The sequence below is a fragment of the Mustela lutreola genome, chromosome 4 (assembly GCF_030435805.1).
Source record: "Mustela lutreola isolate mMusLut2 chromosome 4, mMusLut2.pri, whole genome shotgun sequence".
NCBI lineage: Eukaryota > Metazoa > Chordata > Mammalia > Carnivora > Mustelidae > Mustela > Mustela lutreola.
In genome coordinates, this window is record NC_081293.1 from 24,595,797 (window position 1) to 24,622,395 (window position 26,599).

At 43.6% G+C, this 26,599-nt stretch overlaps 1 protein-coding gene across 2 annotated transcripts; it reads right to left on the bottom strand.

The window, feature by feature from the left end:
- Positions 1-626: 626 nt before the first annotated feature.
- On the bottom strand, positions 627-26,019 carry LOC131830720 (glutathione S-transferase omega-2). 2 transcript variants are annotated; one of them, XM_059173267.1, is made up of 8 exons: positions 25,899-26,019; positions 19,690-19,800; positions 19,315-19,423; positions 16,709-16,931; positions 15,668-15,769; positions 14,771-14,806; positions 2,069-2,175; positions 627-918 (listed from the first exon to the last, which is right to left on the bottom strand). In XM_059173267.1, exons 2-8 carry the CDS (start codon positions 19,718-19,720, stop codon positions 759-761), a joined length of 768 nt encoding a protein of 255 aa, XP_059029250.1. In that variant the 5' UTR covers positions 19,721-19,800; positions 25,899-26,019; the 3' UTR covers positions 627-758. The 2 variants fall into 2 exon arrangements, with proteins under 2 accessions (XP_059029250.1, XP_059029251.1); XM_059173268.1 differs by lacking the exon at positions 14,771-14,806.
- Positions 26,020-26,599: the final 580 nt, after the last annotated feature.

Genomic DNA, 26,599 nt, shown 5'->3' on the forward strand with positions numbered 1-26,599 from the left:
ACCAGAGGCGTTTGTTAGGACAAATTGAAAGTGTGTGTGACGCAAATCCAACAAAGTGACCTTTGCCTGGGACTGGGTTTGGGGCGTGTCTGTTTTTTCAAGGCAGGATGTTGGCTGTAGAACATTTTGTGAGCCATCCTGAGCCCGGACAGCACCAGCGAAATCCTGACGTCGTTAGTCTGGGCGGACAACGGGTGTTTCATTTCCTGCTTTGGAATTCTTTGAGTCATAAGACCCTCGGTGTCTCAGAGGCCCATGCCAAAGTGGGAACGTGAATGACACATGTGCCCATGTGGATGGCAGCTCTTGTGTGCCAAATAGAGAGGATTGGGAACCTGGAGTGTTTTCTTCTTCCTCCTCTTCTCTAGCTTTCCACTCACCAGGGAGGTTGTGGACCGTGCTGATCTGTGATGAACATCACCAATGGACAGGCGTTGAACCTTCTCATCAGCATCAACCCCAATAATCTGGAGGTTACACTGGGCCAAAGGCCAAGGAACCAGAAGGCACACAGGCTCCCAGTCTTCCAAAGGTGCTTGGGCATCAGCACTGGGCACTAGAGATTTCTAGAGGATCTTTAGAAGGGATAGGCCAGAAGAGTCACACCAACGGATTATCAGAAAGAATACATTTTCTGTCTCCACGTTTATTGGGAACCTCAAAGAAAACGAACAGATTGACTGACCCACCAAAACAATTCCTGATGCAGAGTCACGACATGCTTGGGAATTCTGGATGGTGAAGGGATGGACTGAGGCTCAGCAAGCTAGTCCATAGTCAAAGGCATCAGGGTTGTTCTGAAAATAAAGATTCAAGAAGCCCAAGAAAATGTTCTTATCTATGAGAAGAGCGCACACCGTGGGGTCCTGCTTCATGGCTGCTGTCCAGAGCCGTAGTGCTGGCGTGTGGTTCAAACAGCTGCAGGACAGGAAAGAACTGTTAGCTCGCCTGCAAGGGAGGCCATTGGGAAACGTGGCATGCGTGACTTTTTAGATTTACAAGACACAGAAGGCTGGTTTATAAAGTTATCTTAGTTACCTTATCATCAACTGATCATGATCATGTCCTGGAGGAAAATCTTATCTGTGTGTGTTTTGAATCATGGAAGTTGTTGTTGCTTTTAACAACACTGCTAAAATACCTGTGGGCTGATTGTTCTGGGGAAATTAAGTGTGTGGGCTTCTCTGTTTACCCCCAAAAAAACAACCCCCTGTCATTCTTAGATTTTACTGCAGGGAGTTTGAAGAAAGTAAAGACAAGTAGTTTCCAAAAACACTTTTTAAAAGTCAGCAAAACCATCATCAAACCTTGAAGTACTGGAGCTGACTGAGCCCTTTCCAAGACGGACCAGGAAGTGGAGGTCTAGGATATACCCGTGACTCGCTCAAGACAGTACAACTGGTTAGTGGAAAATCCAAGAGGGGAGGGTTCCCGGGTCATGGCTCAGTACTCTGTCCCCAGAGGAGACAAGTTTTGGTCATGTTTATGTTGACACATAGTTTAAAAGATCTAAATACTTTCTATCTGGGAACACCTGGGTGGCTCAGTCGGTTATGTGTCTGCCTTCAGCTCGGGTCATAATCCTGGGATCTGGGGACTGAGTCCCAGGTCTGGCTCCTTGTTCAGAAGGGAGCCTGCTTCTCCCTCTGCTTGTGTGCTCTCTCTCACCGATGAATAAATAAATAAAATCTTAGAAATAAACAAATAAATATGTTCTATCTGACCTTTCATCAGAGATAGTCAAAGTGGAAGGTGGGTGGGTGGGTTCGAGCCCACGCTCAATCTGTGAGGGTACAGATGTTGTTCTGCCTCCGCCAGACCCAGTTCCCCAATGCCAGAATTGTCCAGCACCCACCCTGTGACTGTCTGGGAGCCCAGCAGGTGCCCACCCAAGTTCAATGTCTCAGAGCATCATGGGAACAAAGCATGTGTTCTGCCTGGGGCCCCTACACGGTCTCCCCGAGTCCACCAGGGAATTTCTTCTACTTTAAACATCCCTACATTTCCATGGTGAATGGCTGACCATTCTGTTTGCTACCCAATGCAACCCCACAGTCAAAGGTCTTACTCGGCGATTCCATATACATCCAGCCGCTCAAACCAGGGCCAAAAGAGGTAATCAATCATGGATATACAGTCTCCACCAAAGAAGATGGTATTCTGATAGCCAAGAATCTAAAAGTTTGAACAGAACAAAAGCAAATTAATTTACTTACCTGCTGACATATTTATAGATGCTAAATACAATTATCAAATTGCTTCCCGAAGAGGGAGAACCAAGGCTCTGCTTCTCCTTCCAATCTGTTACACAATGCGTCCTGCCCTTTTCCTGAGGTTTCTTCCACTTCCTTCAGGACCAAACTCCCAGCCACGCTCAGCCCTTCCCCCCTTTCAACACTGGAACAACGAGGTGGCTCATCTGACTGGGGAATCTGGAGGAAAAGCCAGACAGGGAGCGAAGCCCCAACCTCTTGGCTTGAAACAGTTTCCTCAGAGTCCTAAGCTTTCCAAGGAGGAACTCAGTCCCTGGAGACAGGGGCCCTGCCCCACACCCCCCATGGCTGAGAGGGAGGGGACCTCATTAGAAACCCTGCTTGCTGTAGTTGTGATCCCCATTCTCCAAGACCCACTTTATCCCTAATTAAGGGGATACCATGGTTTCCATATGTCTTCCTCTTTGTAGACATTTCTTGATTCAAAACAAACGCAAGAAAGAGCAAATGCTATTTAGTGGATTTCCTCAAATTTCAACACTGTATATCCTATTTTCTTGTTTTATTTGAGCTCTTCGAACTTCACACTTTTGGGCCACTTAACACTGTCAACTCTTTGCATTAAAACAGAATTTCTCATTTCCAAATGGGACAAATTTACACAGATAGACCGTAAAGCAAACAGATAAACTCTTCATAACCAAAATACAGTTAAAAAAAAAAAAAAAAAAAGTAGTGGAAAATTTTAAAAGCAAAAATGCTTAGTAGAGGTTATTGTCAAGCCAGGTCTTTCCAAAGAGAAAAGTATGGTGCCAACCCCCCAATTCAGTCAAGCAAACAACACTCTTGGACCCACAGAACTCATCAACTACATACTTCCCTATAGTTACAGAGCCAGATTTCTATATCCTTTGTCTGGATTTCTCTATTCCTATCTCTATCACCAGGCATGACTGCTCCTTCTCCAGCTTATGAACTCTGATGTAGTCTACAGCTGTAGTTAAGAACGTTAGTTCAGGGGTGCCAGGGTGGCTCAGTGGGTTAAAGCCTCTGCCTTCAGCTCAGACCATGATCTCAGGGTCCTGGGATCAAACCCTGCATCAAGCTCTCTGATCAGTGGGGAGCCTGCTTCCCCCTCTCTCTCTGCCTGCCTCCCTGCCTACTTGTGATCTCTGTCAAACAAATAAATAAAATCTTAAAAAAAAAAAAAAAAAAAAAGAACATCAGCTCAGGGGCAGGCAGACCTGATCTTAGGCTAGGCTTAGGCCTCCTATTCAATACGGAGTCCGAGGCAATTTACCTACACACCACCTCCTCCAAGCTTCAGTTTTCTCATCTGTAAAATGGTGGTAAGTTAGTGCCCACCTCAGATGTTATGGTGGGGAGTGACATAATCATGCATGAATAAACAAAAGCTCTTATGATGAGAAAACACAGAGACATCCAAACCTCACATCTACAGATAGCAGATGCATCTCTGACAGAAAAAAATCAACGGGATCCCCCACCTGCCACCCTTCTCAGAAGAGAAACCAAATCTTGTGCCCTCAAGTCCAAGTTTTCATTATCCCCTGACATGGCATGGAGGAGTTCCCGTGATGAGTGTCCTAGAAGTCTGAAAAATGTTAGGGAGCATCACTTTGTTCAAGAAAACTAACAGGATGGACTAAACCAGTGGAATCTGGCCAATGAAAACTCAAAACAGGCTATTTTAAGGCATAAGGAAAATAGATCTGACTTACAGCAGGAAGGAACAAATCGTTCAGTATTTATGGATTCCAGACAGCATCAAATCTTCTTTATATTCACAAATGGATAATAATTATGCAAACTTTTACCACTGGCTTCGAAACATATACCTCCAGCTTATTATTGGCCTTCATAGTACAAATCAGAACGAAATCTAAATCGACTGACCCTGGAACAAGTATAGCTTTTCTGTTTACAGATGAGCGGTGCTCTTGGGAAAGTCCTTGTCAAAACACATCACACAGAGATATTTACTGGAATCCATGCTAGGTCCTTTGGTAAAGCGATATTTTGAAAATGAATAACTGCTTAGTAATTGGTATGTATTAGTATATATGTTTAAAGCTTTTTACTTACTCAAAGTAGGAGTATGTCTTTAATATACATGTTACAGATACAATTAGTTCTTATATAAACACTCAAAGGAATTCAAGCCCTATCAAAGTACACAGTACAGGGGCGCCTGGGTGGCTCAGAGGGTTGAGGCCTCTGCCTTTGGCTCAGGTCATGATCTCAGGGTCCTGAGATCGAGCCCCGCATCGGGCTCTCTGCTTAGCAGGGAGTCTGCTTCCCTTCCTCTCTCTCTGCCTGCCTCTCTGCCTACTTGTGATCTCTGTCTGTCAAATAAATAAATAAAGTCTTTAAAAAAAAAAAAGTACACGGTACAATAAAAAGTCAGGATGAGGGGTGCCGAGGTGGCTCAGTCGTTAAGCGTTTGCCTTCGGCTCAGGTCAGGATCCCAGGGTCCTGGGATCAAGCCCTGCGTCGGGCTCCCTACTCAGTGGGAGGCCTGCTTCTCCCTCTCCCACTCCTCCTGCTTGTGTTCCTTCTCTCACTGTGTCTTCTGTCAAATAAACAAAAAATCTTAAAAAAAAAAAAAAAAGGTCAAGCTGAGCACGTGGATGGAACAGATGAGGCATCACTGATCCTCTTCTAGCCTTTCCCACCCCCAAAATACATATTCACATTCCCTCGGACTTTCATCTTTTTTCAAAGACTTAATTATTTATGTGAGAGACAGAGCAGGAGCAGAGAGGGAGAGGCAAAAGGAGAGGGACAAGCAGACTCCCCCCCACTGAGCAGGGAGCCCGATGCGGCGCTCGATTCCAGGACCCCAGGATCACGACCGGCACCAAAGGCAGATGCTTAACCCACTGAGCCACCCAAAAGCCCCTCTTGAAGTCTTTAAGACCCTCAGTGGGATCGCTCCCTTCCATGCAAACCTGGTATCTTCCAGACATAGGCAGTGGCCTTTCCATTGAGAATCACATAACATCAGTATGGAAGGGGTCACTGGACCTCTTCTAGTGGGACTCTCCTCCCATTTTACCGTGTATTTGCACCACGCTCAGTACCAAGGAATTAAGAGATGCGGTGTTTAAAAAAAAAAAAAAATGTATACCATAACATATAAAACATGGAAAATAATAAAACACTAAGACCAGAGAAAACAAAGGTTAGAACGGAAGGTCAAAACAAGGAAGGAAAACGACATCGAGATGTCAAACCTGGGGTCCTGCAGAGTTCCTTAAATAAAGCTTTGAGTTGGACTTGAGTTTCCTGAGCCAAGGGGGAGAGGAAACGGCGCTGGTGAGCTGAGACTGATTCTTGCCTCTCCTGTGGAAGCACAAAAGGACTCTCACTTTTCGGGAGAGGAAACAGTCCCAGGAAGTTAAAGGAGCTCTCGGTAGCCCAGAATGAAGACAAAATCAGCATTCTCCCCATTCCCAGACCACAGCCAGCTCTGTGCTGCTGAACTTCAAACAGGTAAGTACAGGACACTAATCACAGCAGCTTTGCCAAGTCTCTTGTGAATTCTTTGTTCTTTCCATTTAAGTATCAGCAAAAAGCTTAGAATCAGCAAACTCTGAAAGCCTCTGGCTTCCCTGTGCGAACTCCCTCCCCAGTCCCTTGTTTCCTCTCTCTCTGGCTTTGCCACCTGCCCCACTGGGAGACAAGACACAATCACGACCAAAAAAAAAAAAAAAAAAAGAAGAAGAAGAAGAAGAAGAATTAGAAGAAGAAGGAGGAGGAAGAAAAGAAAAGAGAAAATGAGAAAATTACCAAATTCTCTCCTGGGAGATGCCTGGCCAGCTCAGTCTGTAGAGCATGCAACTCTCCATCTCGGGGGTTGTGAGTTCAAGCACCACGTTGTGCTCTACAAAAACTCAATTTTTTTACAAAATTCTCTCCTTCCTCTTCTATTCCATTGATAAAAACGTCTTCAGGCAACTTTAATGAAATAGTTCCCCTGTGTTCTCAGTTTAAACTCAGTCACTTGCTTACAGCCCATTAGCTCCAACGACAGATTTTAGGATACACAGTAAAATAAGACAGTAAGATTTCACCCTCTCCCTCCCCTCCCCTCCCCTAAGCGTGAAAAAGCACGGATGGAAGAACCCCTAGTCTTCTTGGAGGGCCTCTCGGGCTCCCCCAGGAGGACCTAAAAAGAGGTTCGCGTGAGAGAGCAGATGGAAGGAAGAAGCGCGTCGGGCTCCCCCTTGTGGCCATCGATGGTGAGGCGCCCTGGCTGGCTCCCCCAGGAAGTTCACCAAGGAAGAAGGTAAGAGAAATTGTAAGATTTTGGAGAGAGAAGCAGCAACATCATAAAGAGAAGCAAAACCCGGACTTTCTCCCATGAAAGCTTCCTTCTACAGTCTTGGGTAGTGAAGCTCGGGATCAGCTTCACTAACTGTGCTTAACCTTGGAGGCTGCTGTCCGAGGCACACCCCTTGTCACTGCCTCCCAAGGAGGACAGATAGCCTGGTGGCTTGCAGAGGCGCTGCTGTCCTTGCTGGGAGAGAACAAAAAAGTGGGTTTTTTTCTTGATGGAAACGGTTCCTAAGAAGCAGAATCCACCCCGCAACCCGCACCAGACACAAAACCATCTGCCAACACATGAGCAAGGCAGGCCCTTCTCCAGAAGCAGCAGAAAAGTGCCCAACTCCAGGGCAGAAACCCCGAGTCCATGAAAGATAAGAGAAGGCTCTCCACATTTCAGATTTCAGGTCCCTGTTATACTGAATGAGGCTGAGGTTGAGCTAATGAGAATGAAGTGATTACCTGTAAAATGAACCAATGGTACAGAAACAAACTTGGAGGACATATAAAACCATTTTTCCTCTGGAAAGAAGCCTCCGACATAGGGTCTGGGACAGAACACGCCTCTCCCGCTGCTCTTCAGGTATGACCTGGAGTCCCTGATGAAGATTCAGAATGCAATTTGTCCACATTTGGGGATTCAAGGACCTTTCTGAAAGTTCTATGCTGGAATCCTTTTAATGGACTTACTCTTTTTGTCAACGTGTGTGTACAATAGTAGCAGGGGAAGCCAGGAGGCCAACGCTTGATGGGTCAAATACCTATAAAGTGATGGATGGTGAAGGAAAATATAAAGGAATGTCTTTAATTTCCCCTAAAGGGGAAGATGACTTCTTATCCGTAAAAGCTGTGGAAGAAATCACAACAGGAAAGAACTACATAGCACAATATTGTTAAACGTTGTATTTCTATTATGTACAAAAAAGATAAGCCAGACTAAAAAACAAAAGAAAACAAACAAAAAACAAGTGTTTTTGAAAAATAGCCAAATATCCTTTATATGTAAGGAGCTCATTAAGGGGAATTTTTACAAATCAACAAGGAAAATCAGGAAGATCTTAATAGACAGAGATGGGTAACAGCCCATTTTCACAAACAAAACATAATGCGGAGGAGCCTGGGTGGCTCAGTGGGTTAAGCCTCTGTCTTCAGTTGAGGTCATGATCTCAGGGTCCTGGGATCGAGCCCCACATGCGGCTCTCTGCTCAGCAGGGAGCCTGCTTCCCCCTCTGTCTCTGCCTGCCTCTCTGCCTACTTGTGATCTCTCTCTGTCAAATAAATAAATAAAATCTTTTAAAACACACACACACACACACACACACAAAGAGATGGCATACTTTGGGGGGAAAGTGTCTATTTCACTAACAATAAAAAAAAAAAATACAAATGAAGTCCACAATAAAAAAACTACTGCCTCTCTCCAAAGCAGGCAAATATCTTCTTTAATGAAATCTCCCCACAGTAAAAAGGGGAAGTGTAAAGAGAATTTTCATATACTGCTGCTGGGGGACAAACAGCACAAGTCTCTGGAGAAGCAATTTAGCAACACAGCTCAAGCCTCTAAAAGTTCTTACCCTTTCATCTGGTAATTCCACTCCTAGAAGTCTGACTCAGACATTCTCAAATAGAGGAACAGACTGCTGTTTCTTGCAGCACCATTCACAATGGTAAACGACTAGAAACAACCTAAATATTCCTTGTGTGGGTGCAGGATAAATAACTCCAGTTTATACACATGGAGAATCACATAGAATGAAAGTGATTATATTCTATTTTTAAAGATTGCACCCATAATACAGAAATACATTCTCATTATTTAAAAAAGCTCAAATGACAGAAAGTAGTTTTTTTTTTTTTAAAGATTTTATTTATTTATTGGACAGAGAGAGAGACCACAAGTAGGCAGAGAGGCAGGCAGAGAGAGGGGAGAAGCAGGCTCCCCGCCAAGCAGAGAGCTCGATGTGGGGCTCGATTGCAGGACCGTTGGGATCATGACCTGAGCCAAAGGCAGAGGCTTAACTGACTGAGCCACCCAGACTACTAGAAAGTAGTTTAAATGGCAAAGACCTGCTCTTCCCCATCCTGCTTTTGCCCACTCTTCTTTCCTCTCCCAGTAGCAGTCTCTATTAGGAGTGTGATGTGTATCTCTTTAGGCATTTCTCTGGACATTTATTTACATGTATATATACACATATGTACATCTGTTTTCTTCTACAAAAGTGGGATCGTGCCATCTGTATTACTGTGTAATTCACTCAAATATTTCTAGGCAATCTTTTCATGTCAGTACACATAGTTCTACCTCTTTCATTTTTAACTGCTGTATAAAATTCCACAAGAGTGATATGGGAAACAGAGGCAGGAGAAAAGTTATTCAATTTCCTTACCCACTGACAAGCCCTTGAAACAGGCAGAGTGACATTCCTCTACAGACTCAACTGTTTCCACCTTAACACTTTGCTAAGGGCACAAGGCAATCCTAGCCTGACCGCCCCACATACACCAGGATCCTGTGGGTCTACTTTAAAATATAAAAATTCCTTTGGAAACTTCCTTTATCTCTAAACCCTCCAAGATAACATGTTGGCAACCATCCCTAAGCATATGGCCCACCGATATATACCGAAGGGTCTCAAAACTAGGGTTTTATTAGACTGTAATAAATGACCTTTTCCCAACAAGAGCTAACCCGCGAAGGTCCTGGAAACCTTGCTTCCAAAACTCTTTAGAGACTGACGCTCTCCCTGACCTCTTCCCAACTTGCAAGTATGTAATGGGTCACTCCTCACAGCCCTAGGGCAGCAGCTCTTTCTTCCCGCAGGTCCTGTCCCTGTGATTTAATAAACCACCATTTTGCACCAAAGATGTCTCAACAATTCTTTCTTGGTCATCGGCTCCGGGCCTCATCCCATTGAACCTCAATTATATTCTAAAACTTTGTCCAGAGGAATGTAATTTATCTAAGCATTCCCTGTCTAATGTACATTAAGGTTTATAATTTTCCATCCTCATAAATAATGCTTCTTTAATAAATGCTCTTAATACATATGAACAAGCATTTACAGGGTTTATAAAAATATGGGAAGACCTTTACATCATAATGGTAGCCCAATTCTATATACACTACAATTTTAACGACATAAAAATATACAGAGCAGAAAAGGACAGGAAATAAAAAGTCCAAAATGATACCCACAGCTACTTCTGGGTAATGGGATTATGATTTTTTTTTTTTTTTGGTCTGAGTTTCTGTATTTTTCTGTACTTTCCATATTCTCTCTAATGAACAAGTATTTCTTCACAATTGGAAAGAGTATAATTAATCTCTAAATAATAGGAATAATTATTGGTCTCTTATTTACATGGTGGTAGACGGTATAGCGGAAAGCTCTTAACAGAAAAACAGCAAATATTAGTTTACCTAGAAAGAAGCTATCAGAATTGGACAATGGATGAAGTTACTCAAGTTGCAACAGCACTAAAACCACTCCATTAGCCACTGTGTATAAAGGGTCATCGGTTCCTCGGTGTGGAAGGATGGTGGTTACCACTAAAAACAGCATATTAGGGGCGCCTGGGTGGCTCAGTGGGGTAAGCCTCTGCCTTCAGCTCAGGTCATCATCTCAGGGTCCTGGGATTGAGCCCCACATCGGGCTCTCTGCTCAGCAAGGAGACAGCTTCCCTTCCAATCTCGCTGCTTGCCTCTCTGCCTACTTGTGATCTCTGTCTGTCAAATAAATAAACTCTCGAGAAAAAAAAAAGGCATATTAGTAGACATGCTAAATCAGCTAGCAAACCCAAGAGAATTGGCCACATATGTCCAACACAAGAACGTGTACATAAATGCTCCCGGCAGCATTACCTGCAGCAGTCAAAAAGTGGAAGCAACCCCAGTATCCATCAACTGAGGAATAAACACAATATGACATATCCATACAGCGCAGTATCATTCAGCCATAAAAAGCAATAAAAGATGGACCTTGAAACCATGATGTTAAATAAAAGAAGCTCATGCAAGGCTAACATTGTATGTTCCCATTTATATGAAATGTCCAGAACAGGTAAATTCATAAAGACAAAAAGTAAATTAGGGGTTGCCTGCAGCTGGGAAGGTTCTGAAGAAATGGGAAGCCAGTGTTAATGACTAAGGGATTTCTTTTTAAGACGAAGAAATGTTCTAGAATTAACTAGTGGTGATGGTTGCACAGCTATGTAAATATTAAACCAAACCACTGAACTGTATGCTTGGAAAGGGTGAATTTGTGGTCTGTGAATTATGTCAATAAAGCTCTTATAAAAAATAGGTAGCAACAATGAATTTAGTTTGTAGACATGGTAAGTTAGTTGATAACAAGATAAACATAGCTTATAAATAGTCTGCTGTACACAAAAGGCTATAGAAAATTATTTTCAGTGAACAATTAGCCAGATATAAACTTTCCTTCCCTCCTGTCCTAGTGACATCCAAAGAGAAACAAGCAACGCGTAAGTAATTTCATTATTGGAGTTAATAAGAATTAAGAAAGAAAAATAGCAAAACTTAACCCAGATAATATGATCTAACTGGGCACAAATGTATTCTTTCTGGAGAGGAGAAAGGACAGATTAAAAATTAAGGTTATAGGAGAAATTTAGAATCAAGAAAATATTTCACTAGAGATGCTCCTGGATGTTGTAGAGACAACTTCTACAAACTGACCTCAGGCAAAGAGCCACATACACAAGGCACAGAATCAAATTTGGAGACATGGGAAATTTGGCATGGAGATACATCAAGGCAGTTTGGGGAATGCCAAGAATTAACAACATCATGTGTCCTGTGGCCCCCAGGAGCCAAAGGCCTCAGGCAGGTTGTCACTCCCTCAGCGTTTTTCCAGAATTCTCCATATCACCGCCCTTCTCTTCTCCTTGGATGGACTTCCGCTGATGACTAGCAGGAGATCAAGGAATAGCCAGCCAGAAGACAGAATCCATTATGCACAGAAACCTTGAACTAGAGCAAAATTCTGAAGCATCAGAGAAATCGGGCTGAATCCTTTCACTGCCCTTGTACTTGAGCCAAGTGCTTCCACAACGCAAACCCTCAGAATGAGGACACTGGCAAGGAGGAGGAGGAGGAAGAACAGCAGCAGCATGGCTGGAAGGTCTGGCACATTCCAACCCACAAGGATAAAACGGAAGTGGGCTCAAAGTGCTCTTCTGATATGGTGAAATCAATCACAAACATTAAAAAAAAAAAGAATAAAGCTAAAAAAGATGAGTACTGCTGACACTGATTCAGTAAAGACGAGAAACTTGGCTTGAAAACAGAAAGCGTGCTCACAGAATGGCCTCCCCGCCATTTTAAAAAACTCCCGAAAATGTTCAGAACGGGAAAGCGAGCAGAGAGGAGGCCGGTTTGATCATGAAAACAGCAGTCATGCATCTCAAACAACTGTGAACCTATTTCAGAAAAATTCCATTATAGAAGAAGCACAATTGACCTTTCATTTTGATGAAACTATTTTTTAAGAAAAAATTCTAAAGTTAGGGGCATTTACGGCAAAACAAGAAACTGTCAGAGTTTAAGGCTGTAAAGGTAAACTGAGCCTTTTGCTTGGCAAAAGATCCTTTCGCATGGCAGAAGATCACATAGTGGTATCTCAACTTGCTTATCCCTCAGAAAGACCATGTATATGTAACACACTTTCAGCTCAAACAAAATCCTGATTACACACAACCATGCAAAAGAGCTGCACATGTCAGAAACATTCTCTACCAAAATTATTCTGACAAGTTTCTATTTCACTAGAATCTCCTCGAGTTGATATACTGTATTTAGAGGATTGGATCAAATAATTCCAGCTAACTGGGCAGGGTTCAGATTCTTATACTGCCTACATGGTATTTATAATTCTTGGTAATGATGGGACAAAACCACATTCAAATCTGCTAGAACAACGCTGAATACTCAGAGGTCCTTAAGTACCATCCGTGAAAGCTACCTACACTTAGGCTAGTTAACTGGTTATTTCTAGAACTCAGCTACTGAAGATAAAGTGGAACTGTGTTCTTCAGGAATGTGCCAGAGCTGACCAACCACCGATGACATCTCTTCTCAACCCTGAGCTTGGAGACACAACATTGGTAGGTCAAAATCAGCCTCTGGTGGGAGTATTTACATCCCTGAAACAGAAAACACTATAAATCAGAGCTTCTTTTTCTTCTGAGAGTCATTTTTTTTTAAAGATTTTATTTATTCACCTGGCAGACAGAGATCACAAGTGGGCAAAGAGGCAGGCAGAGAGGTGGGGGTGGGGAGGGGAGCAGGCTCCCCGCCAAGCAGAGAGCCCAAAGCGGGGCTCGATCCCAGGACTCTGGGATCACGACCCAAGCGGAAGACAGAGGCTTCAACCCACGGAGCCACCCAGGTGCCCCATGAGAGTAATTTCTCACAGACGATTATTTATCATCCATAAATACTGCAACTGTACAAATCTAAGATAGGCAGCTGGAAGTGTAAATAAATTTAATCTGCTTCCACTTGACAAAGGTCAAATTGAAGAGTATTAATAATCGGTTTTTCCTTAAGAGGGAAATAGCATTCTGATGGATGCCAACAGAGTTACAACCCACCCATAAAGGAAAGTATCAGTTTCTAGAACAAAGATAAAGGAAGTCATAGAACCACCTTCCAGATTATTCTAGAGGTAAGGGGTAAGGAGCCATATTACTGCCAGATTGCTCTTTGACTAACCTATCCATAGTCACTTTCCCCTCTTTCTTATAGGACCCTGATTTTATCCAGGGTGCCCCCCTCGAAAAAACTACATTTCCCAGCCTCTCCTGAACATAGTTCTGCTACAACTAAGTTCTGGCCAATGAGATTTAAGTAGTCATTGAGTAGGAATTCTGGGAAAGCCTTTTTTAAAAATTTACTTGAGAGAGTGAGAGAGAGTGCGCGCGTGTGCACGAGCACGAGTGGGGGAGGGGCAGAGGGCGAAGCAGACTCCCCACTGAGCAGGGAGCCCAACGTGGGGCTCCATCCTCACACCCCAAATCATGACCCCAGTCAAAGGCAGATGTTCAACTAACTGAGCCACTCAGGCACCCCAAAAGCCTGTGAATAAAGGGGCATGGCCCTTTGCCATTTTTCCCCTCTGTTCTCCTTTCTGTAACCTAGAGCATGGATGTAATGTCTGCAGTTCAAGCAGCCATTTTGTCATCTTGAGGATGAAAGACTTGTACTCAGGATGACAGAACAGATGGAGAGAAAGATCTTCAGCCCCTAGTAACTATAAGAAAGCCATCAAAACAGCCCTGAATTGCACTACCTCTGGCTTTTTTGTGTAAGAGAATAAATCCTTATAAAATAAGTTCACAGTAGGTAGGTCCCTTTTATTAGCAGTCAAACAAAATCCCTAAGGAATCTAAAATCTTAGCCTCATTGGCAGGGGGTATAGACAGAAGCCATACAGAGCTACCACCTAAGGAATGTGGTGATTCAGGGAAAGGAAGAAACTCATCACATGCCCTTCCCCCTTCCTTGCCAGATTTTTTCTTTTTTCTTTTTTTTCCTAGAAATGACACAATTTTATATATTTGAAAAAAAAAAAAAACCCTCAAAGAATATACAATAAATATCAGAGCAGGATACAGAATCAATATGTAAAAATCCAGTTGCAGTCCATACCCTATCAATGAAAAATCTGAAAAAAACTAAGAAATCAATTCCATGTACAATAATACAAAAAAATATATCTAGGAATAGATTTAATAAAAAATGCAGGATTTTTACACTGAAAATACAGTTTTAAAATTAACTAGAGAGGGGGCGCCTGGGTGGCTCAGTGGGTTAAAGCCTCTGCCTTCAGCTCAGGTCATGATCCCAGGATCCTGGGATCGAGCCCCCGCATTGGGCTCTCTACTCAGCAGGGAGCCGGCTTCCCCCCTTCTCTCTGCCTGTCTCTCCACCTACTTGGGATCTCTGTTTGTCAAATAAATAAATAAATAAATCTTTAAAAACATTTTAACTAGAGAGGATAAAAATAAATGGAACCAAAACAGTATGGTAGTGGCACAAAGTCAGACATGTAGGTTAGTGGAATGGAACAGAGAGCCCAGACATAAATATATTTATACAAGGAATTAGTGCCAGGAATATAAATTAGTATAGCCACAATGGAAAACATTACGGAGATTTGTCAAAAAATTAAGACTAGAACTACCATATGAACCTGCAACTCCACTTCTGGATATATTATCTGAAAGAAATGAAATCATTATCTCAAAGAGACATCTGCACACTCATGTTTATTGCATCATTATTCACAATAGCCAGATATTGGAACAACCTAAATGTTCTGTGTTGGATGAATGGATGAAGAAAATTTGGTATGCATGGTTTTTTTTCACTATTGTTTCCATTTAAATTCAATTATTTAACATTTCATGTATTATTAGTTTCAGAGGTAGAGTTTAGTGACTCATCAGTCTTATTAAACCCAGTGCTCACTACATCACGTGCCCTCCTTAATGCCCATCACCCAGTACCCTATCTCCTCTCCCTTTCCCCTCCAGAAACCCTTGGTTTGTTTCCTATGATTAAGGGTATCTTATGATTTGTCTCCCTCTCTGATTTCATCTTGTTTTATTTTCCCCTCCTTTCCTCTATGCCCCTCTGTTTTTTTTTTCTTAAATTCCACATATAAGTGAAATCAAATGATAACTATCTTGCTCTGATTGGGTTATTTCACTTAGCATAATATCCTCTAGGTCCATCCACATTGTTGCAAATGGCAAGATTTCATTTTTCTGATGGCTGAGTAGTATTCCATTGTATGTATGTACCACGTCTTCTTTATCCATTCATCTGTCGATGGACATCTGGGCTCTTTCCCTACTGTGGCTATTGTATTCTTGCCACATTTTCAAGAATAATTATATAGCAGGTGAGTGGAGGGCAAGCACCCACAGGTTAAAATTAGATGACTAGTAGCTGAACTTATCAAAGACTGGCAGAAAGACTAAGTCTGTGAAAGCAAGGGTTGTCAGGGGGCCCAGGCTGGGGACCCTGCATTGCTTCTTGCACTGTATCTGATCAGGAGAGGGGCCCCTTTTCGTACCTCTTCAAGGTTGCAGAATTCCTGACGCAGGGCTAGCTTCAGATCAGCACATTCTCTCCCGCATCTCAATGCTACCAGACACTCCTTGGTCAAGTGTGGGACCTAATCAGAGAACACAGGTTCTTAGTAGGGCAGTCTGAGGAAACTCTGGGCACTCCTGCTCTTCCTAAAAATGCAGCCAGAGCTTTATCACTCCAACTTAACAAGCCAATGCCCACATCTAGGCTCCCCACCTCCTCGGAGGGTCATCCCTGTGGTTCCAGAAATCCACGGTCACCGCACCACGGTAATAAAACAGGGTGCTTTAAAAGGGGTTCTCCAGTGCTCCTTACTTGTTCAGCTACTCCGTGCTGTACAATCTTAGGCGGGGCACTTAACCTCTCTAAGCCTCAGTGTTGTCATCTGAAAAATGGATACAGTAACAGTACCTACCCTAAAGGGTACTTGTGAGCATTAAATGAGTTAACCTTTATAAAGCAGGTAGAATAGTGCTTCATACAGCATAAATGCTCAAGCTATGTCAGCCACTGATGTCCCTGAGTTCCTTTTATCTCTTTTCAAAGAGAACTATCATAAAATTTCCCCATCATTAATTTTCTCTCTTCTTCATATTTCCTGCACAGTTGGGACTGCTGCTCCGAATAAAGGGCAGTCCCCTTTCATGCATTCCCTTCTTCACACCCCAACAACTTTTCTACCTGAAACTTTAGAAATATTTTCTTTAACACACTACCAGTTTTCAGCTCTTCCAACATTCCTACCTGGAGTCACATGGTCCTAACCATGCCATAACCATACCTCTTGAGACTGCTGGTCGAAATAGAAAAGAGCCTATCAGTTACACCTTCCATCTTTAATATCAGAGGGGATAGCCTTACTATTATTCCATACTAGTTACCCTCCTAAGAGACAGGTAATGTTGCAACAAAATGATCGGACCAATGACTTAGTTTCAAAAATAAACTCAAGTTTGGGAAACACATACAAAGTAAAATGGACTGTATGTAAGTAACTTTAAAAAAAAAAAAAAACTGGGTATACCTTATAGAATAACTCCAATAACATCTTCTGGCGAGCCCGCTCATAAGGGTCATATGGGTACAGCTTTCTCCCCGGGTAAGCGTCATCCAGGTACTCACAAGCGATGACAGATTCGTAGATCAACTGACATTTGCTGTTCTCTAGGACAGGAATCTGGCCAAAAGGGTGCTTTGTATAGTACCACTCAGGCTTGTTTCTCAGGTTAATGTTGACAACTTCATGTCTTAAAAAGCAAAGGGAAAACAAGACAGAACTAGAAAGAGAGGCTTAGGGGCACCTGAGTGGCTCAGTGGGTTAAAGTCTCTGCCTTCAGCTCAGGTCATGATCTCAGGGTCCTGGGATCGACCCCCACATCGGGGCTCTCTGCTCAGCAGGGAGCCTGCTTCTTCCTCTTTCTCTGCCTGCCTCTTTGCCTACTTGTGATCTCTGTCTGTCAAATAAATAAAATCTTAAAAAAAAAAAAAAAGAAAGAAAGAAAGAAAGAAAGAAAGAAAGAGAGGCTTAGGCAGGCAGACACTCATCCTGAAAGCAGAAGCAATCAATTTATAAAATTTAAGTTTGCCATAAGTTTTCCAAAGTTTAGGTTTTTCCAGAGAAAAATACACAGCAAGGTCACTGTCTTAATGCCTGTAGTTAAGATGTGCTAAATGTTTTCTCTGCCTTGTCTCATGTGCTCCTTGTGATTCCTGGCTCCAGGAGTTTCAACCACCTGCCCATTATCACTGTGAGGAAACATCAGAACCCCGCTGAGAGCCAGGGAGTCGGACTCAGAGGGCACGCACTTAACCACAGCATTCCAGAGTTTCCAACATCTTAACACTTGCAAATGCACATCTGATATTAACAGGTCACAACAGAATATGGTAAATGTCTGAGTTAGGACTTGAATTCTGGCATCAGACCTCCTGGGGTCTGGACAGTCTAGCTTGTGATGCTGGCCAAATTCCTTAGCCTCTCTCTGCTCAATGTCCTTAATTGGAAAATGGGGGTAATAATGGTACCCATCTCTTGGCACTGCTGTGAGGACTGATTAAGTGAGTATGTCTGAAATGCTCAGGACAGTGCCTAGGTACATGAGCATCAATAACCTTCTTCTTATTCTCATTATTATCATTAGAGGCTCAAGCCTATAAAGTTACCAGAAGTGCTCACCTATGTTTAAAAGATTAAAGGAAACAAATGAGTATATTCTTTGCTCCATCAAGGAGATGGTCTTAAATCATAAAGCAGTGGTTTTCAACAGGGAGTGATCTTGCCCCATTCTGCAGGGACACAAGTCAATGTCTGGAGACATTTTTCGGCTGTCACAGCTAATGCAGAGGCGCCAGGGTGCTCCTAAAAGTCCAACAGTGCACAGGGCAGCGCCCCATCCCAACCCAAACACATGTACACACAAAACTAAACTACCTGCCCCAAAATGTCAACAGTGCCAAGGCCGAGAAACCCTGCCCTGAAGAAATATTTACATTGGTTCCTAAGCTACCATTTTGTCACTAAGGGTAAAACATCGGGCTACTGTTCTCTAAATTTTATTTGAAATACATAACTGTTATTTTAAATAGGTAACCTTGGGGACAAGGAGACTTGAACAGTAAGGAAGAATCTGGAAATACATTCCATATACACTCAACAAAGTAGAATTACATAATTTTGTTTAATACGTCTCTATATTAGTATTTCTCTGACATGAATCTGAAACTCTGAAGTCATCCCTTAACAGGATGGGCTCTTCAAGAGTCAAAAGCCTCACTTTGGCTTTGAGGCCAGCTGCCTCCCCTCAACCCAGTCCATGCTCCAGCAAAGTGGCTCTGCCTCCCACATCCAGACCTCCCCGGCAGGTGCTGGTTTTACAGAATTCCTTCTGGAAGAAAATGGATCTATTTTTCAAGTACGCCAGAACCTTAAAGAGGCCTCCTGACCGAAGTTTGTTCTATGTCATTGTTTGGAACTATTTGTCCGTTCATTCAAAAAAAATATTTTTGAACACCTACCTTGCACCAGGCTCTCTGCTAACTCATGAATAAAAGAGACAAAAGCCCTACCCTCAAAAACTGACAATTTAGCCTTTGGGGGACGGCGGCGGGGGGGGGGGGGGCGGGGAGAGGGAGGGAGCGGTGGAAGTGGGGCTGGGTAGGGTGGAGGAAAGAAGGACAAACAAAACTGTTGGAGGCGGGAAGAGCTAGGAGGAAAGCGAGCGCACAGAAGGCGCCGGGGCGGGGCCGGGGTGGGGCCGGGGTGGGGCCGAGGATGGAAGCAGGGGGTGGGGCCGAGGATGGAAGCAGGGGGTGGGGCCGAGGATGGAAGCAGGGGGTTGGCTGGCTGGAGCGGTCCGGGAAAGCCTGGGGAGCCCGGGCAGTGCCCAGCCTTCGGCTTCGAGACGCGAGGGAGCCTTCTCACCAGGAGTAGCGTTAGGTCTGCACTGAGCTGTCCTGAAAGTTTCAGGCACAGACTCGGCTCCACTCGGAAGAAAGCTGGGGCGTTGCGGACCGCCTGCTACAGAACCCGCCCAGGACTAACCATTTAGGAGCCCCTCTGAAGTCTGAGCAGGGCGCCCCAGATTCTGAACACCCCGCGCGCTTGCGCGGCTCTGACCTCCGGCTTCTCACCTGATGCCTTTGGCCCGGAGGACGAGGCGCGTCCTGTGCGCGTAGGGGCAGAACCTCATGCTGTAGACGCGGATCAGGCCGTCTGGGACCGGCCCGGGGGGGAGGCTTCCTGTGGGGGGAGACGAGGAGGCAGGGGTCCGTAAGCCCACGGGGAGAGGGGCTCACTCGCTTCCCCCGGGACCCCAGGAGAAGTGCGCCCGCCCCGCCTCCCGCGTCCGAGAAGACACATTTGTATGTGTCTTTTGCGCAAGGATCCCTTCAAATCCCTCCCCGCCGCGCTGGCCTGGGGGCCAAGGCCGAGCAACCCTCTCTCCAGAGCCAACTTTCCCAGCTACGCGGCGACCCCAGTCCGGGACCGTGGTCGAGGGGTCTCACCTTTCCCAAAGGACCTAGTCGCATCCTCCATGATCTCCCAGCGTGAGCGAGACGTAGAACGCTCGCCGAGGCCGCAGGCTCCGAGAATAGCCGCGCTCCAGCGCGCCCCTCCTGCCCCAAATTCAATTTTTGAGTGACTGAGCTCAGGGGTGGAGGTGGCGGTGAGGGTGAGGGGGGCTGTCGGCGACGAAGGGGCAGAGGGGAAAGTGATCCGGGATAGGAGCTAGGATAATTTAACCAAGAGACACACTTCCCCCCATCTAGAGGCCCCAGAGTTGAGAGTGGGCAAGAAACCCCTGAAAAGTACTCCTTCCTTGCCTTGAACACGTGGGCAGCTCATTCAGTGGGGGGTCTCTTCCACATCAAAAAAATCCTCGAAGAATGGGCATTTGAACTCCAGCATGTCTTTCAAGGGCGTTTAATAAAACTTGACCAGGGTAAGTTTCCCTGGTTAAGTTGGGAAAGTTTCTTTCCCATCCTAAGCCCTCCCTCCTGCCTCTCTAAGACAACTGGATGCAACCTCTCTATAATGAGTAAGCCTTGTTTGTTTGCTTTATATAAAACCAAATTTCCTCAGGATATAGCAGATAAGTAAGAAAACCTTGTTAGCGTTGAGACCTTGTGTAACCTTGGCAGTGAGTGCCTCCTTAAATTTGGTGCCCTAGACCCCACACTTGCTTCACCTTTAGTTTGGGCCCTATTTGTGAGACTTTGCCCCAGCTATGGAAAACAGGTGATGAATGTAAACATTCTTGACCTAGAGGCAGAAACAAATTTGTGAACTCTTTCCACCTGCAGCATACATCGCAGAGAAAACTCTTTCTGATTGCTAGGGAAAACATGGCCAACAGCCCAGCCATGTGCCACTTGGAGAGCTCTTCCATCCACCTTGGATAAAAGAGGTAGCTGGCCTTTGCTCAGACCCTGATAGGCTGAGATCTTGAAATTCATCGGGTGATAAAATAATTCCTTTAATTTTACACGACTTAATGGAAATGGGAATTGCTTGTTGATGGACTATATAAGATTGACAGATAAAGAAGGAAAGAAAATTATGATTATGTCCCACTCACACTAATTGATTTCCACTGACTACCTTCTTAGATTCCCATGACTACTCATGGGCAGGTAGTATTATTCCTATTTTACAAAATAGAAAACAGCCTCAGAAAAATGAAATTTCTCCAACGTGATCAGCTAGAGGAGTCAAAGAACTTTAAAAGCCTAAAACCTGACTTACTGTCTTGACCTCTAAAGATGGTTAACAGTATGAACAGGAAAGAATGTAAGTCCTGGAAAAGTGGTAGCCCATAATAGCTGCTCAAATGTTAGCTGAATCCGAATAGCTTTGTTAAAACGACAGAACCTAATTATGTAATTATGAATGGGTCACTATTGGCCTTCGGAATTCCAATCTATTTAGAAATTCTTGGTTAATAGGTTAACATTTTTTTTCCACCGAATAAGAATCTTTTAAAATCTTCAGGATAGTGACTCAGTTACATTTTTTGCTAAGTCAGAGTGACTTCATGTGATTTTGAGGAGCTGTCACCTTGTAAGAATAGGAGAATGGCAAAAATGTTTGAATAAGTGTTCTTTGAAAATAAATGCATGTATGTCAGCAAGACATCTGGTATTGGAAAAGATAAACTGACTTGCTACGCTAACAATTTTGTGCATTGGGAGACAGATAAAGTAACAGGATGATTACTGTTCTGGAGCTAATTTTGATCAAGAGGAACAAACTGGGTGGTAAAATTAAAGCAGTAAACATAACCCTGTCATGGGGGATTTTCTGGTAGACAAACAGAAGACTCCCAGGCAGACAAATGTATCCCCACATAAAGAACAGATTTCAGGGACGCCTGGGTGGCTCAGTGGGTTGGACCTTTGGCTCAGGTCATGATCTCAGGGTCCTGGGATCAAGCTCCGCATCGGGCTTTCTGCTTACCAGGGAGCCTGCTTCCCCTCTCTCTCTGCCTGCCTCTCTGCCTACTTGTGATGTCTCTGTCAAATAAATAAATAAGTAAAAATCTTTAAAAAAAAAAAAAAAAAAAAGAAAGAAAGCAGATTTCAAAGAGTTGAGAAAATATATCCAGATTCTAAAGGGGAGGGCCATAAGAGGAATGTGAAATTGTTAAAATAAAAATAAATGATTACTTACATGTATTTGATGCTTTATGTGTATTCAACTCATTTAATCCTTAAAATAGTCTTATTAGAATTCTATAATTTCATTTTTTTAAAAAGACTTTATTTATTTATTTGACAGAAATCACAAGTAGGCAGAGAGGCAGGCAGAGAGAGAGGGGGGAAGTAGGCTCCCTGCTGAGCAGAGAGCCTGATGCAGGGCTTGATCCTAAGACCCTGAGATCATGACCTGAGCGGAAGGCAGAGGTTTTAACCCACTGAGCCACCCAGGCGCCCCTATAATTTCATTTTTAACAGATGACTAAGCTGACGTTGGCAAGGTCAAGTCACTTGTCAAAAACCTTATAACGAGTTTAAGAAAAAGAGGAAGGACTGTGAAGCCTGGAAGTTCAACTCCTAGGGCAGGACTGCAACCAGAACTTACCTATTACCAGAGATAGCCTAACTTTTCTGTAAAAGTCGAGATAGTAAATACGTGAGGCTTTTCCCGGCCATCTTGTCTCAACTGCTTATCTCTACATTTTAGAGTGAAAAAGCCATAGATAATATATTAATGAACAGGGATGGCTGTGTTCCAATAAAACATTATTTGTGGATGCTGAATTTAAATTTTATATATATTTTTAAAAGGCCTTTTTTTTTTTAGAGTAGATTCAGGTTCACCACAAAACCGAGAATATATGGAGTTATCCCATATACTTACTCACTACCCCTACACAAACACAGCCTCCTGCACCATCAACATCCCCCATCAGAGAGGTACATTTTCACAACTGACAACCTTGGACGGATAAAATAATGCCCAAAGTCCATAATTTTCTTGAGGGCTCACTCGTGGTAAATTTCGTGTAATTTTCATGTGGCACAAATTATGATTCTTCTCTTGATTTTTAAAAACCATTTAAAAAGGTAAAACCCGGGGCGCCTGGGTGGCTCAGTGGGTTAATCCTCTGCCTTCAGCTCAGGTCATGATCTCAGGGTCCTGGGATCAAGCCCCATATTGGGCTCTCTGCTCGGCAGGGGGCCTGCTTCCTCCTCTCTGCCTGTGTCTCTGCCTACTTGTGATCTCTGTCTGTCAAATAAATAAATAAAATCTTAAAAAAAATAAATAAAAATTAAAAAATAAACATGTAAAACCCATTCTTCACTCTTGGGCTGTACAAAAAACAGCAGTGGACTGGCATTGGCCTGCTGGCCTTAGTTAGCCCATCCGAGTCTACAGTGACAATGACTGAATTAGCTATGGACAAACTGGGAATTCCATTTGTAAAGTGGATCACCTTTTTACTATGCCAGAAGAGAACATATGTCCAACTTTCTTCCCCTAAGGGAAACCAACTCTAAGATTTGGAAGATATGTATTAAAAGTATATCTGTGTATGGGAAGTCACATTCTAAAATATCTGGTGTAGTTAGAAAAGAATAAATAGAACAATGGGAATATTTCTTCCTCTGAAGGAAAGCAATACAGTGTCAAGATTCTTACTTGGCACTATATCTAAACTCTGGCTTTGGCACTTAGGCAAGCTCTCTAAAACCTCTTGGACTTTCATCTTCCTCATCTGTAAAAAGAAAACATGAGTAGTACCTAACGGATAGGTTTTGAATATTGAATGAAATTGTGCACATCCTCAGTATAGTAAAAGCTCAGTGTACTTGAAAACTAATGACTAATATTAGTGAATAAGAACATGTTTAATAGCATAATGCACTCCAATTTTGTATCTATAAAGATCAAATACACTGCAATTCTGCTTTGCCAAGCACATTGGAATTGAAATTCAATTCAGGATACTTATTTTGCTAGTTACCAATTTAATGCCAGTTGAATGGGTTGAATGCTGCAGGCTACATTTCAGTAATGTGGTTTTTAATCTTACCACTGAATGCTAGGGTTTCCCTGGAAAGATTTTAATTACAACCTTTAAACTTATCCCTACTTGCTTTTTAGGAACTAATATGTACCTTTTTGAAATCCTATAAGCAAACTTTCTTTCTAATGTTATTATATCATGTTTATACCTCTATTATACTGATTCACTCAAGCAAAAAACAAAACACCACACACAACAAATAGTAATAGCACCACATGAAACCTACTCTAAATCTATTTCTAGCTACCTGAGATATAATCGGATCTGTTTTGAAAATATGGGAAATTTCAGTCATGAGTGACAATGGCTCGAGTCTTCCAGGAAAAGAATGCTACTGCAGAAATAATTTTTTTAATTACACAAGTCTCTGCTTTGAGAAAAGGAGAGAAAGTGGAATTTATATTTTGCACTTTTTAAAAAAAATTTTTTTGCCACACCAATCTCTGGCAGTAGCAGAAACTGGAGGACATTCCTCTTAATATTTCAGAAGCTAATTTACATGAAAAATTATGTTACTGGGTGTTCAAAAATTGTTCACCAAGTTCAAAGAGTGAGGTAAGTAAGGGAAAAGGCTCTGTTTTCAAATAGGCCCAAACTCAGGATTGTTTCCAGGAAGTTAGGATCATAGGGAATCTTGTGTTCTAATGCCTTTGGGACTTTTTTGCTCCATTTTTATTGAGATATAATTGACAGACAACTCTGGATGAGTTTTAAGTTACACAGCATAATGACTTGATTTACCGAAAATGTTGAATGATTACCACAATAAGTTTTGTTAATATCCATCTCCTCATAAAAAAAATTCTCCCCATGAGATCTTTTAAAATCTACTTCTTCGCAACTTTCAAAATATACCACACAGGAGCATTTAATAAGTCATCTCGTTGTACCTTACATCACCAGGACTTATTAACTGAAAGTGTGTACCCTCTGACCACCTTTTTTCCACCCCTCACGCCCCCCCCCAACCTCTGCAATATATCAAATAAGATTACTAAAGTTATCAGAAGTGGAACTTCATCTTCCCATGAGGGAAAACTGAGTCAAAGGAGACTCTGTTTTTAAGTACTGGATTCTGCTTTCCTATTCTGATTTCTCTTTACAGCTTGGGGGATCAAAGAAAAAAATTTAAAACATTTTAATATGGTAACATTTGAATGAGCAAAAGCAGATTTTCAAGATCCTGAAATCAGGCCAAGTCAAATGTTTGTAAAGTCCAAACAATACATACTATGTTTGGAAAAGGAACACCAACACTTCCTGTTAAATCTCAGCCATAATAGTGGTGTGTCATAAAGGTGGGTACTATCCTCTCCTGACTCCACCTCTAAATGCTAGTGAAGACAGAAAGACCCTGGTGGAAGCAAGTGTAAACTCATCTCTAAATGACTGTAAGAATTCAGGCTGGATGTGAATGATCTTTTCAGTATTTATTAGCTTGGTGACCTTGGGAAATACACCATTTTCTATGCCCTGATGTTCCTTCCACAATTTAGAGCTAATAGTACCAATACATTCTGCGGTTTGAGGAGGATTACTTCAGATGCTGGTTGAGAGGCATTTTCTATCTAGTAAGCATGTAACCTTAGCCATTATTTTTATTAGTATTTGAATGTACCAGGAAAGTCCCATACGTACTCACAAAGTGAGGACTTTCCCGTGGACAGAATTCCCCTGGCTGCCAGTGACCCGCAATGTAGCTAACCTAGCGGTGCCCAATGCAAGGCTGAGAATTCCTGATTTGAGGTCATCTTTACCTGTCTCCAGCCAAAGCAGAAAAATTAGAACAATTTAGTGAGTTCCCCCTCGCCCTTAAAGCTAAAGGCATTCTCATTAAAGACCTGGTCTTTAAATGATAAGACTGTGCGCTTTTCTTGGTGTTGAACTCTTTGATGAAACTTTGATGAAGATAAGTCATTGTATTTTTCTTTTAAAAAAGTGTTGGCAAACCCGAAATTCCTGAACAAATTTCGCAAATCCAGAATTGACCTCAAAGCCCTTCTCCCTTCCGAAGCCTCGCAGACCGGACAGACCCACCCCGGGGAGGTGATAGAGAGTCGCCCCGAGGGGCCTCCGCGCGCCCAGCGGACGGAACCGGACGCCGAGCGAGGCCGCAGCGGAGGGCGGTGGCAGCCGAGGGAGGCGGGGCCCAGGCGGATCCCGCCCCTTAGAACGCGCTCCTACCCGTAAACCGGCCCCGGCGTTTGCAGCTCCGGCCAATTCTGAAAGCCTTTGGGTGCCCTACGGCCAAGCTGTAGGAAGCTGAGCCAATGGGCGGCCGCGTTACACGCTGCTGGACACCAAAGTCGCGAGTCCTCCCGGTGTCTGTGGCTGGCCAAAGTGGAAGCCAGGTAGTGGCTGGTCGTTGGCACCTCTGCGCCCGGGTCTACATCCGACTGAAATCCGCCCGCAGCCGACCCGGGCCTGGAGGGTGGGGCAGGCGGACGGCGGCAAAGATGGGGCCGCCGGGAGCCTGGGCGTTGGTGGCGGCCGAGGGTAGCCTGCGGGAAGCCTTTTGTGAAGTCAACCGGTTCTCACTGCCTCTCAGGGTGCGGTCCCTAGACCGCCTGCATCACTGTGGGGTGGGGGCGGGGGGCGGGGGGTGGGGGAGCTCCTTTCAAAGACGGACTTCGCGGCTCACCCTAGCCCCACTGTGTCGGAAATCCAGCGGCGAGCCTCAAGGTGATTGTTATGCGCTCTTACGTTTAAGAATAAGTACCGGCTCCCTGATTTTGACAGTAAGATCCGGGTGCTGGCTGTGTTCTCCAGATCTTACCGCCTCTTAAGGACTCACAACCTCGGGATCTGGGTTGAAAATCATCTGTAGAATGAAATGATGCTCTCCAACCTACCTTCTCCTCATGGAGGTGAGGTGATGATCAAAA

Coding starts and splice junctions, on each gene's coding strand:
- LOC131830720 (XM_059173267.1), bottom strand. CDS start 19,720: ATGGAGGATGCGACTAGGTCCTTTGGGAAAG. Junction 15,770..16,708: donor TATTGGAGTTATTCTATAAG/GTATACCCAGTT, acceptor TTCTCTGATTAG/GTCCCACACTTGACCAAGGA. Junction 2,176..14,770: donor TGGAGTTGCAGGTTCATATG/GTAGTTCTAGTC, acceptor TCAAACTTTTAG/ATTCTTGGCTATCAGAATAC.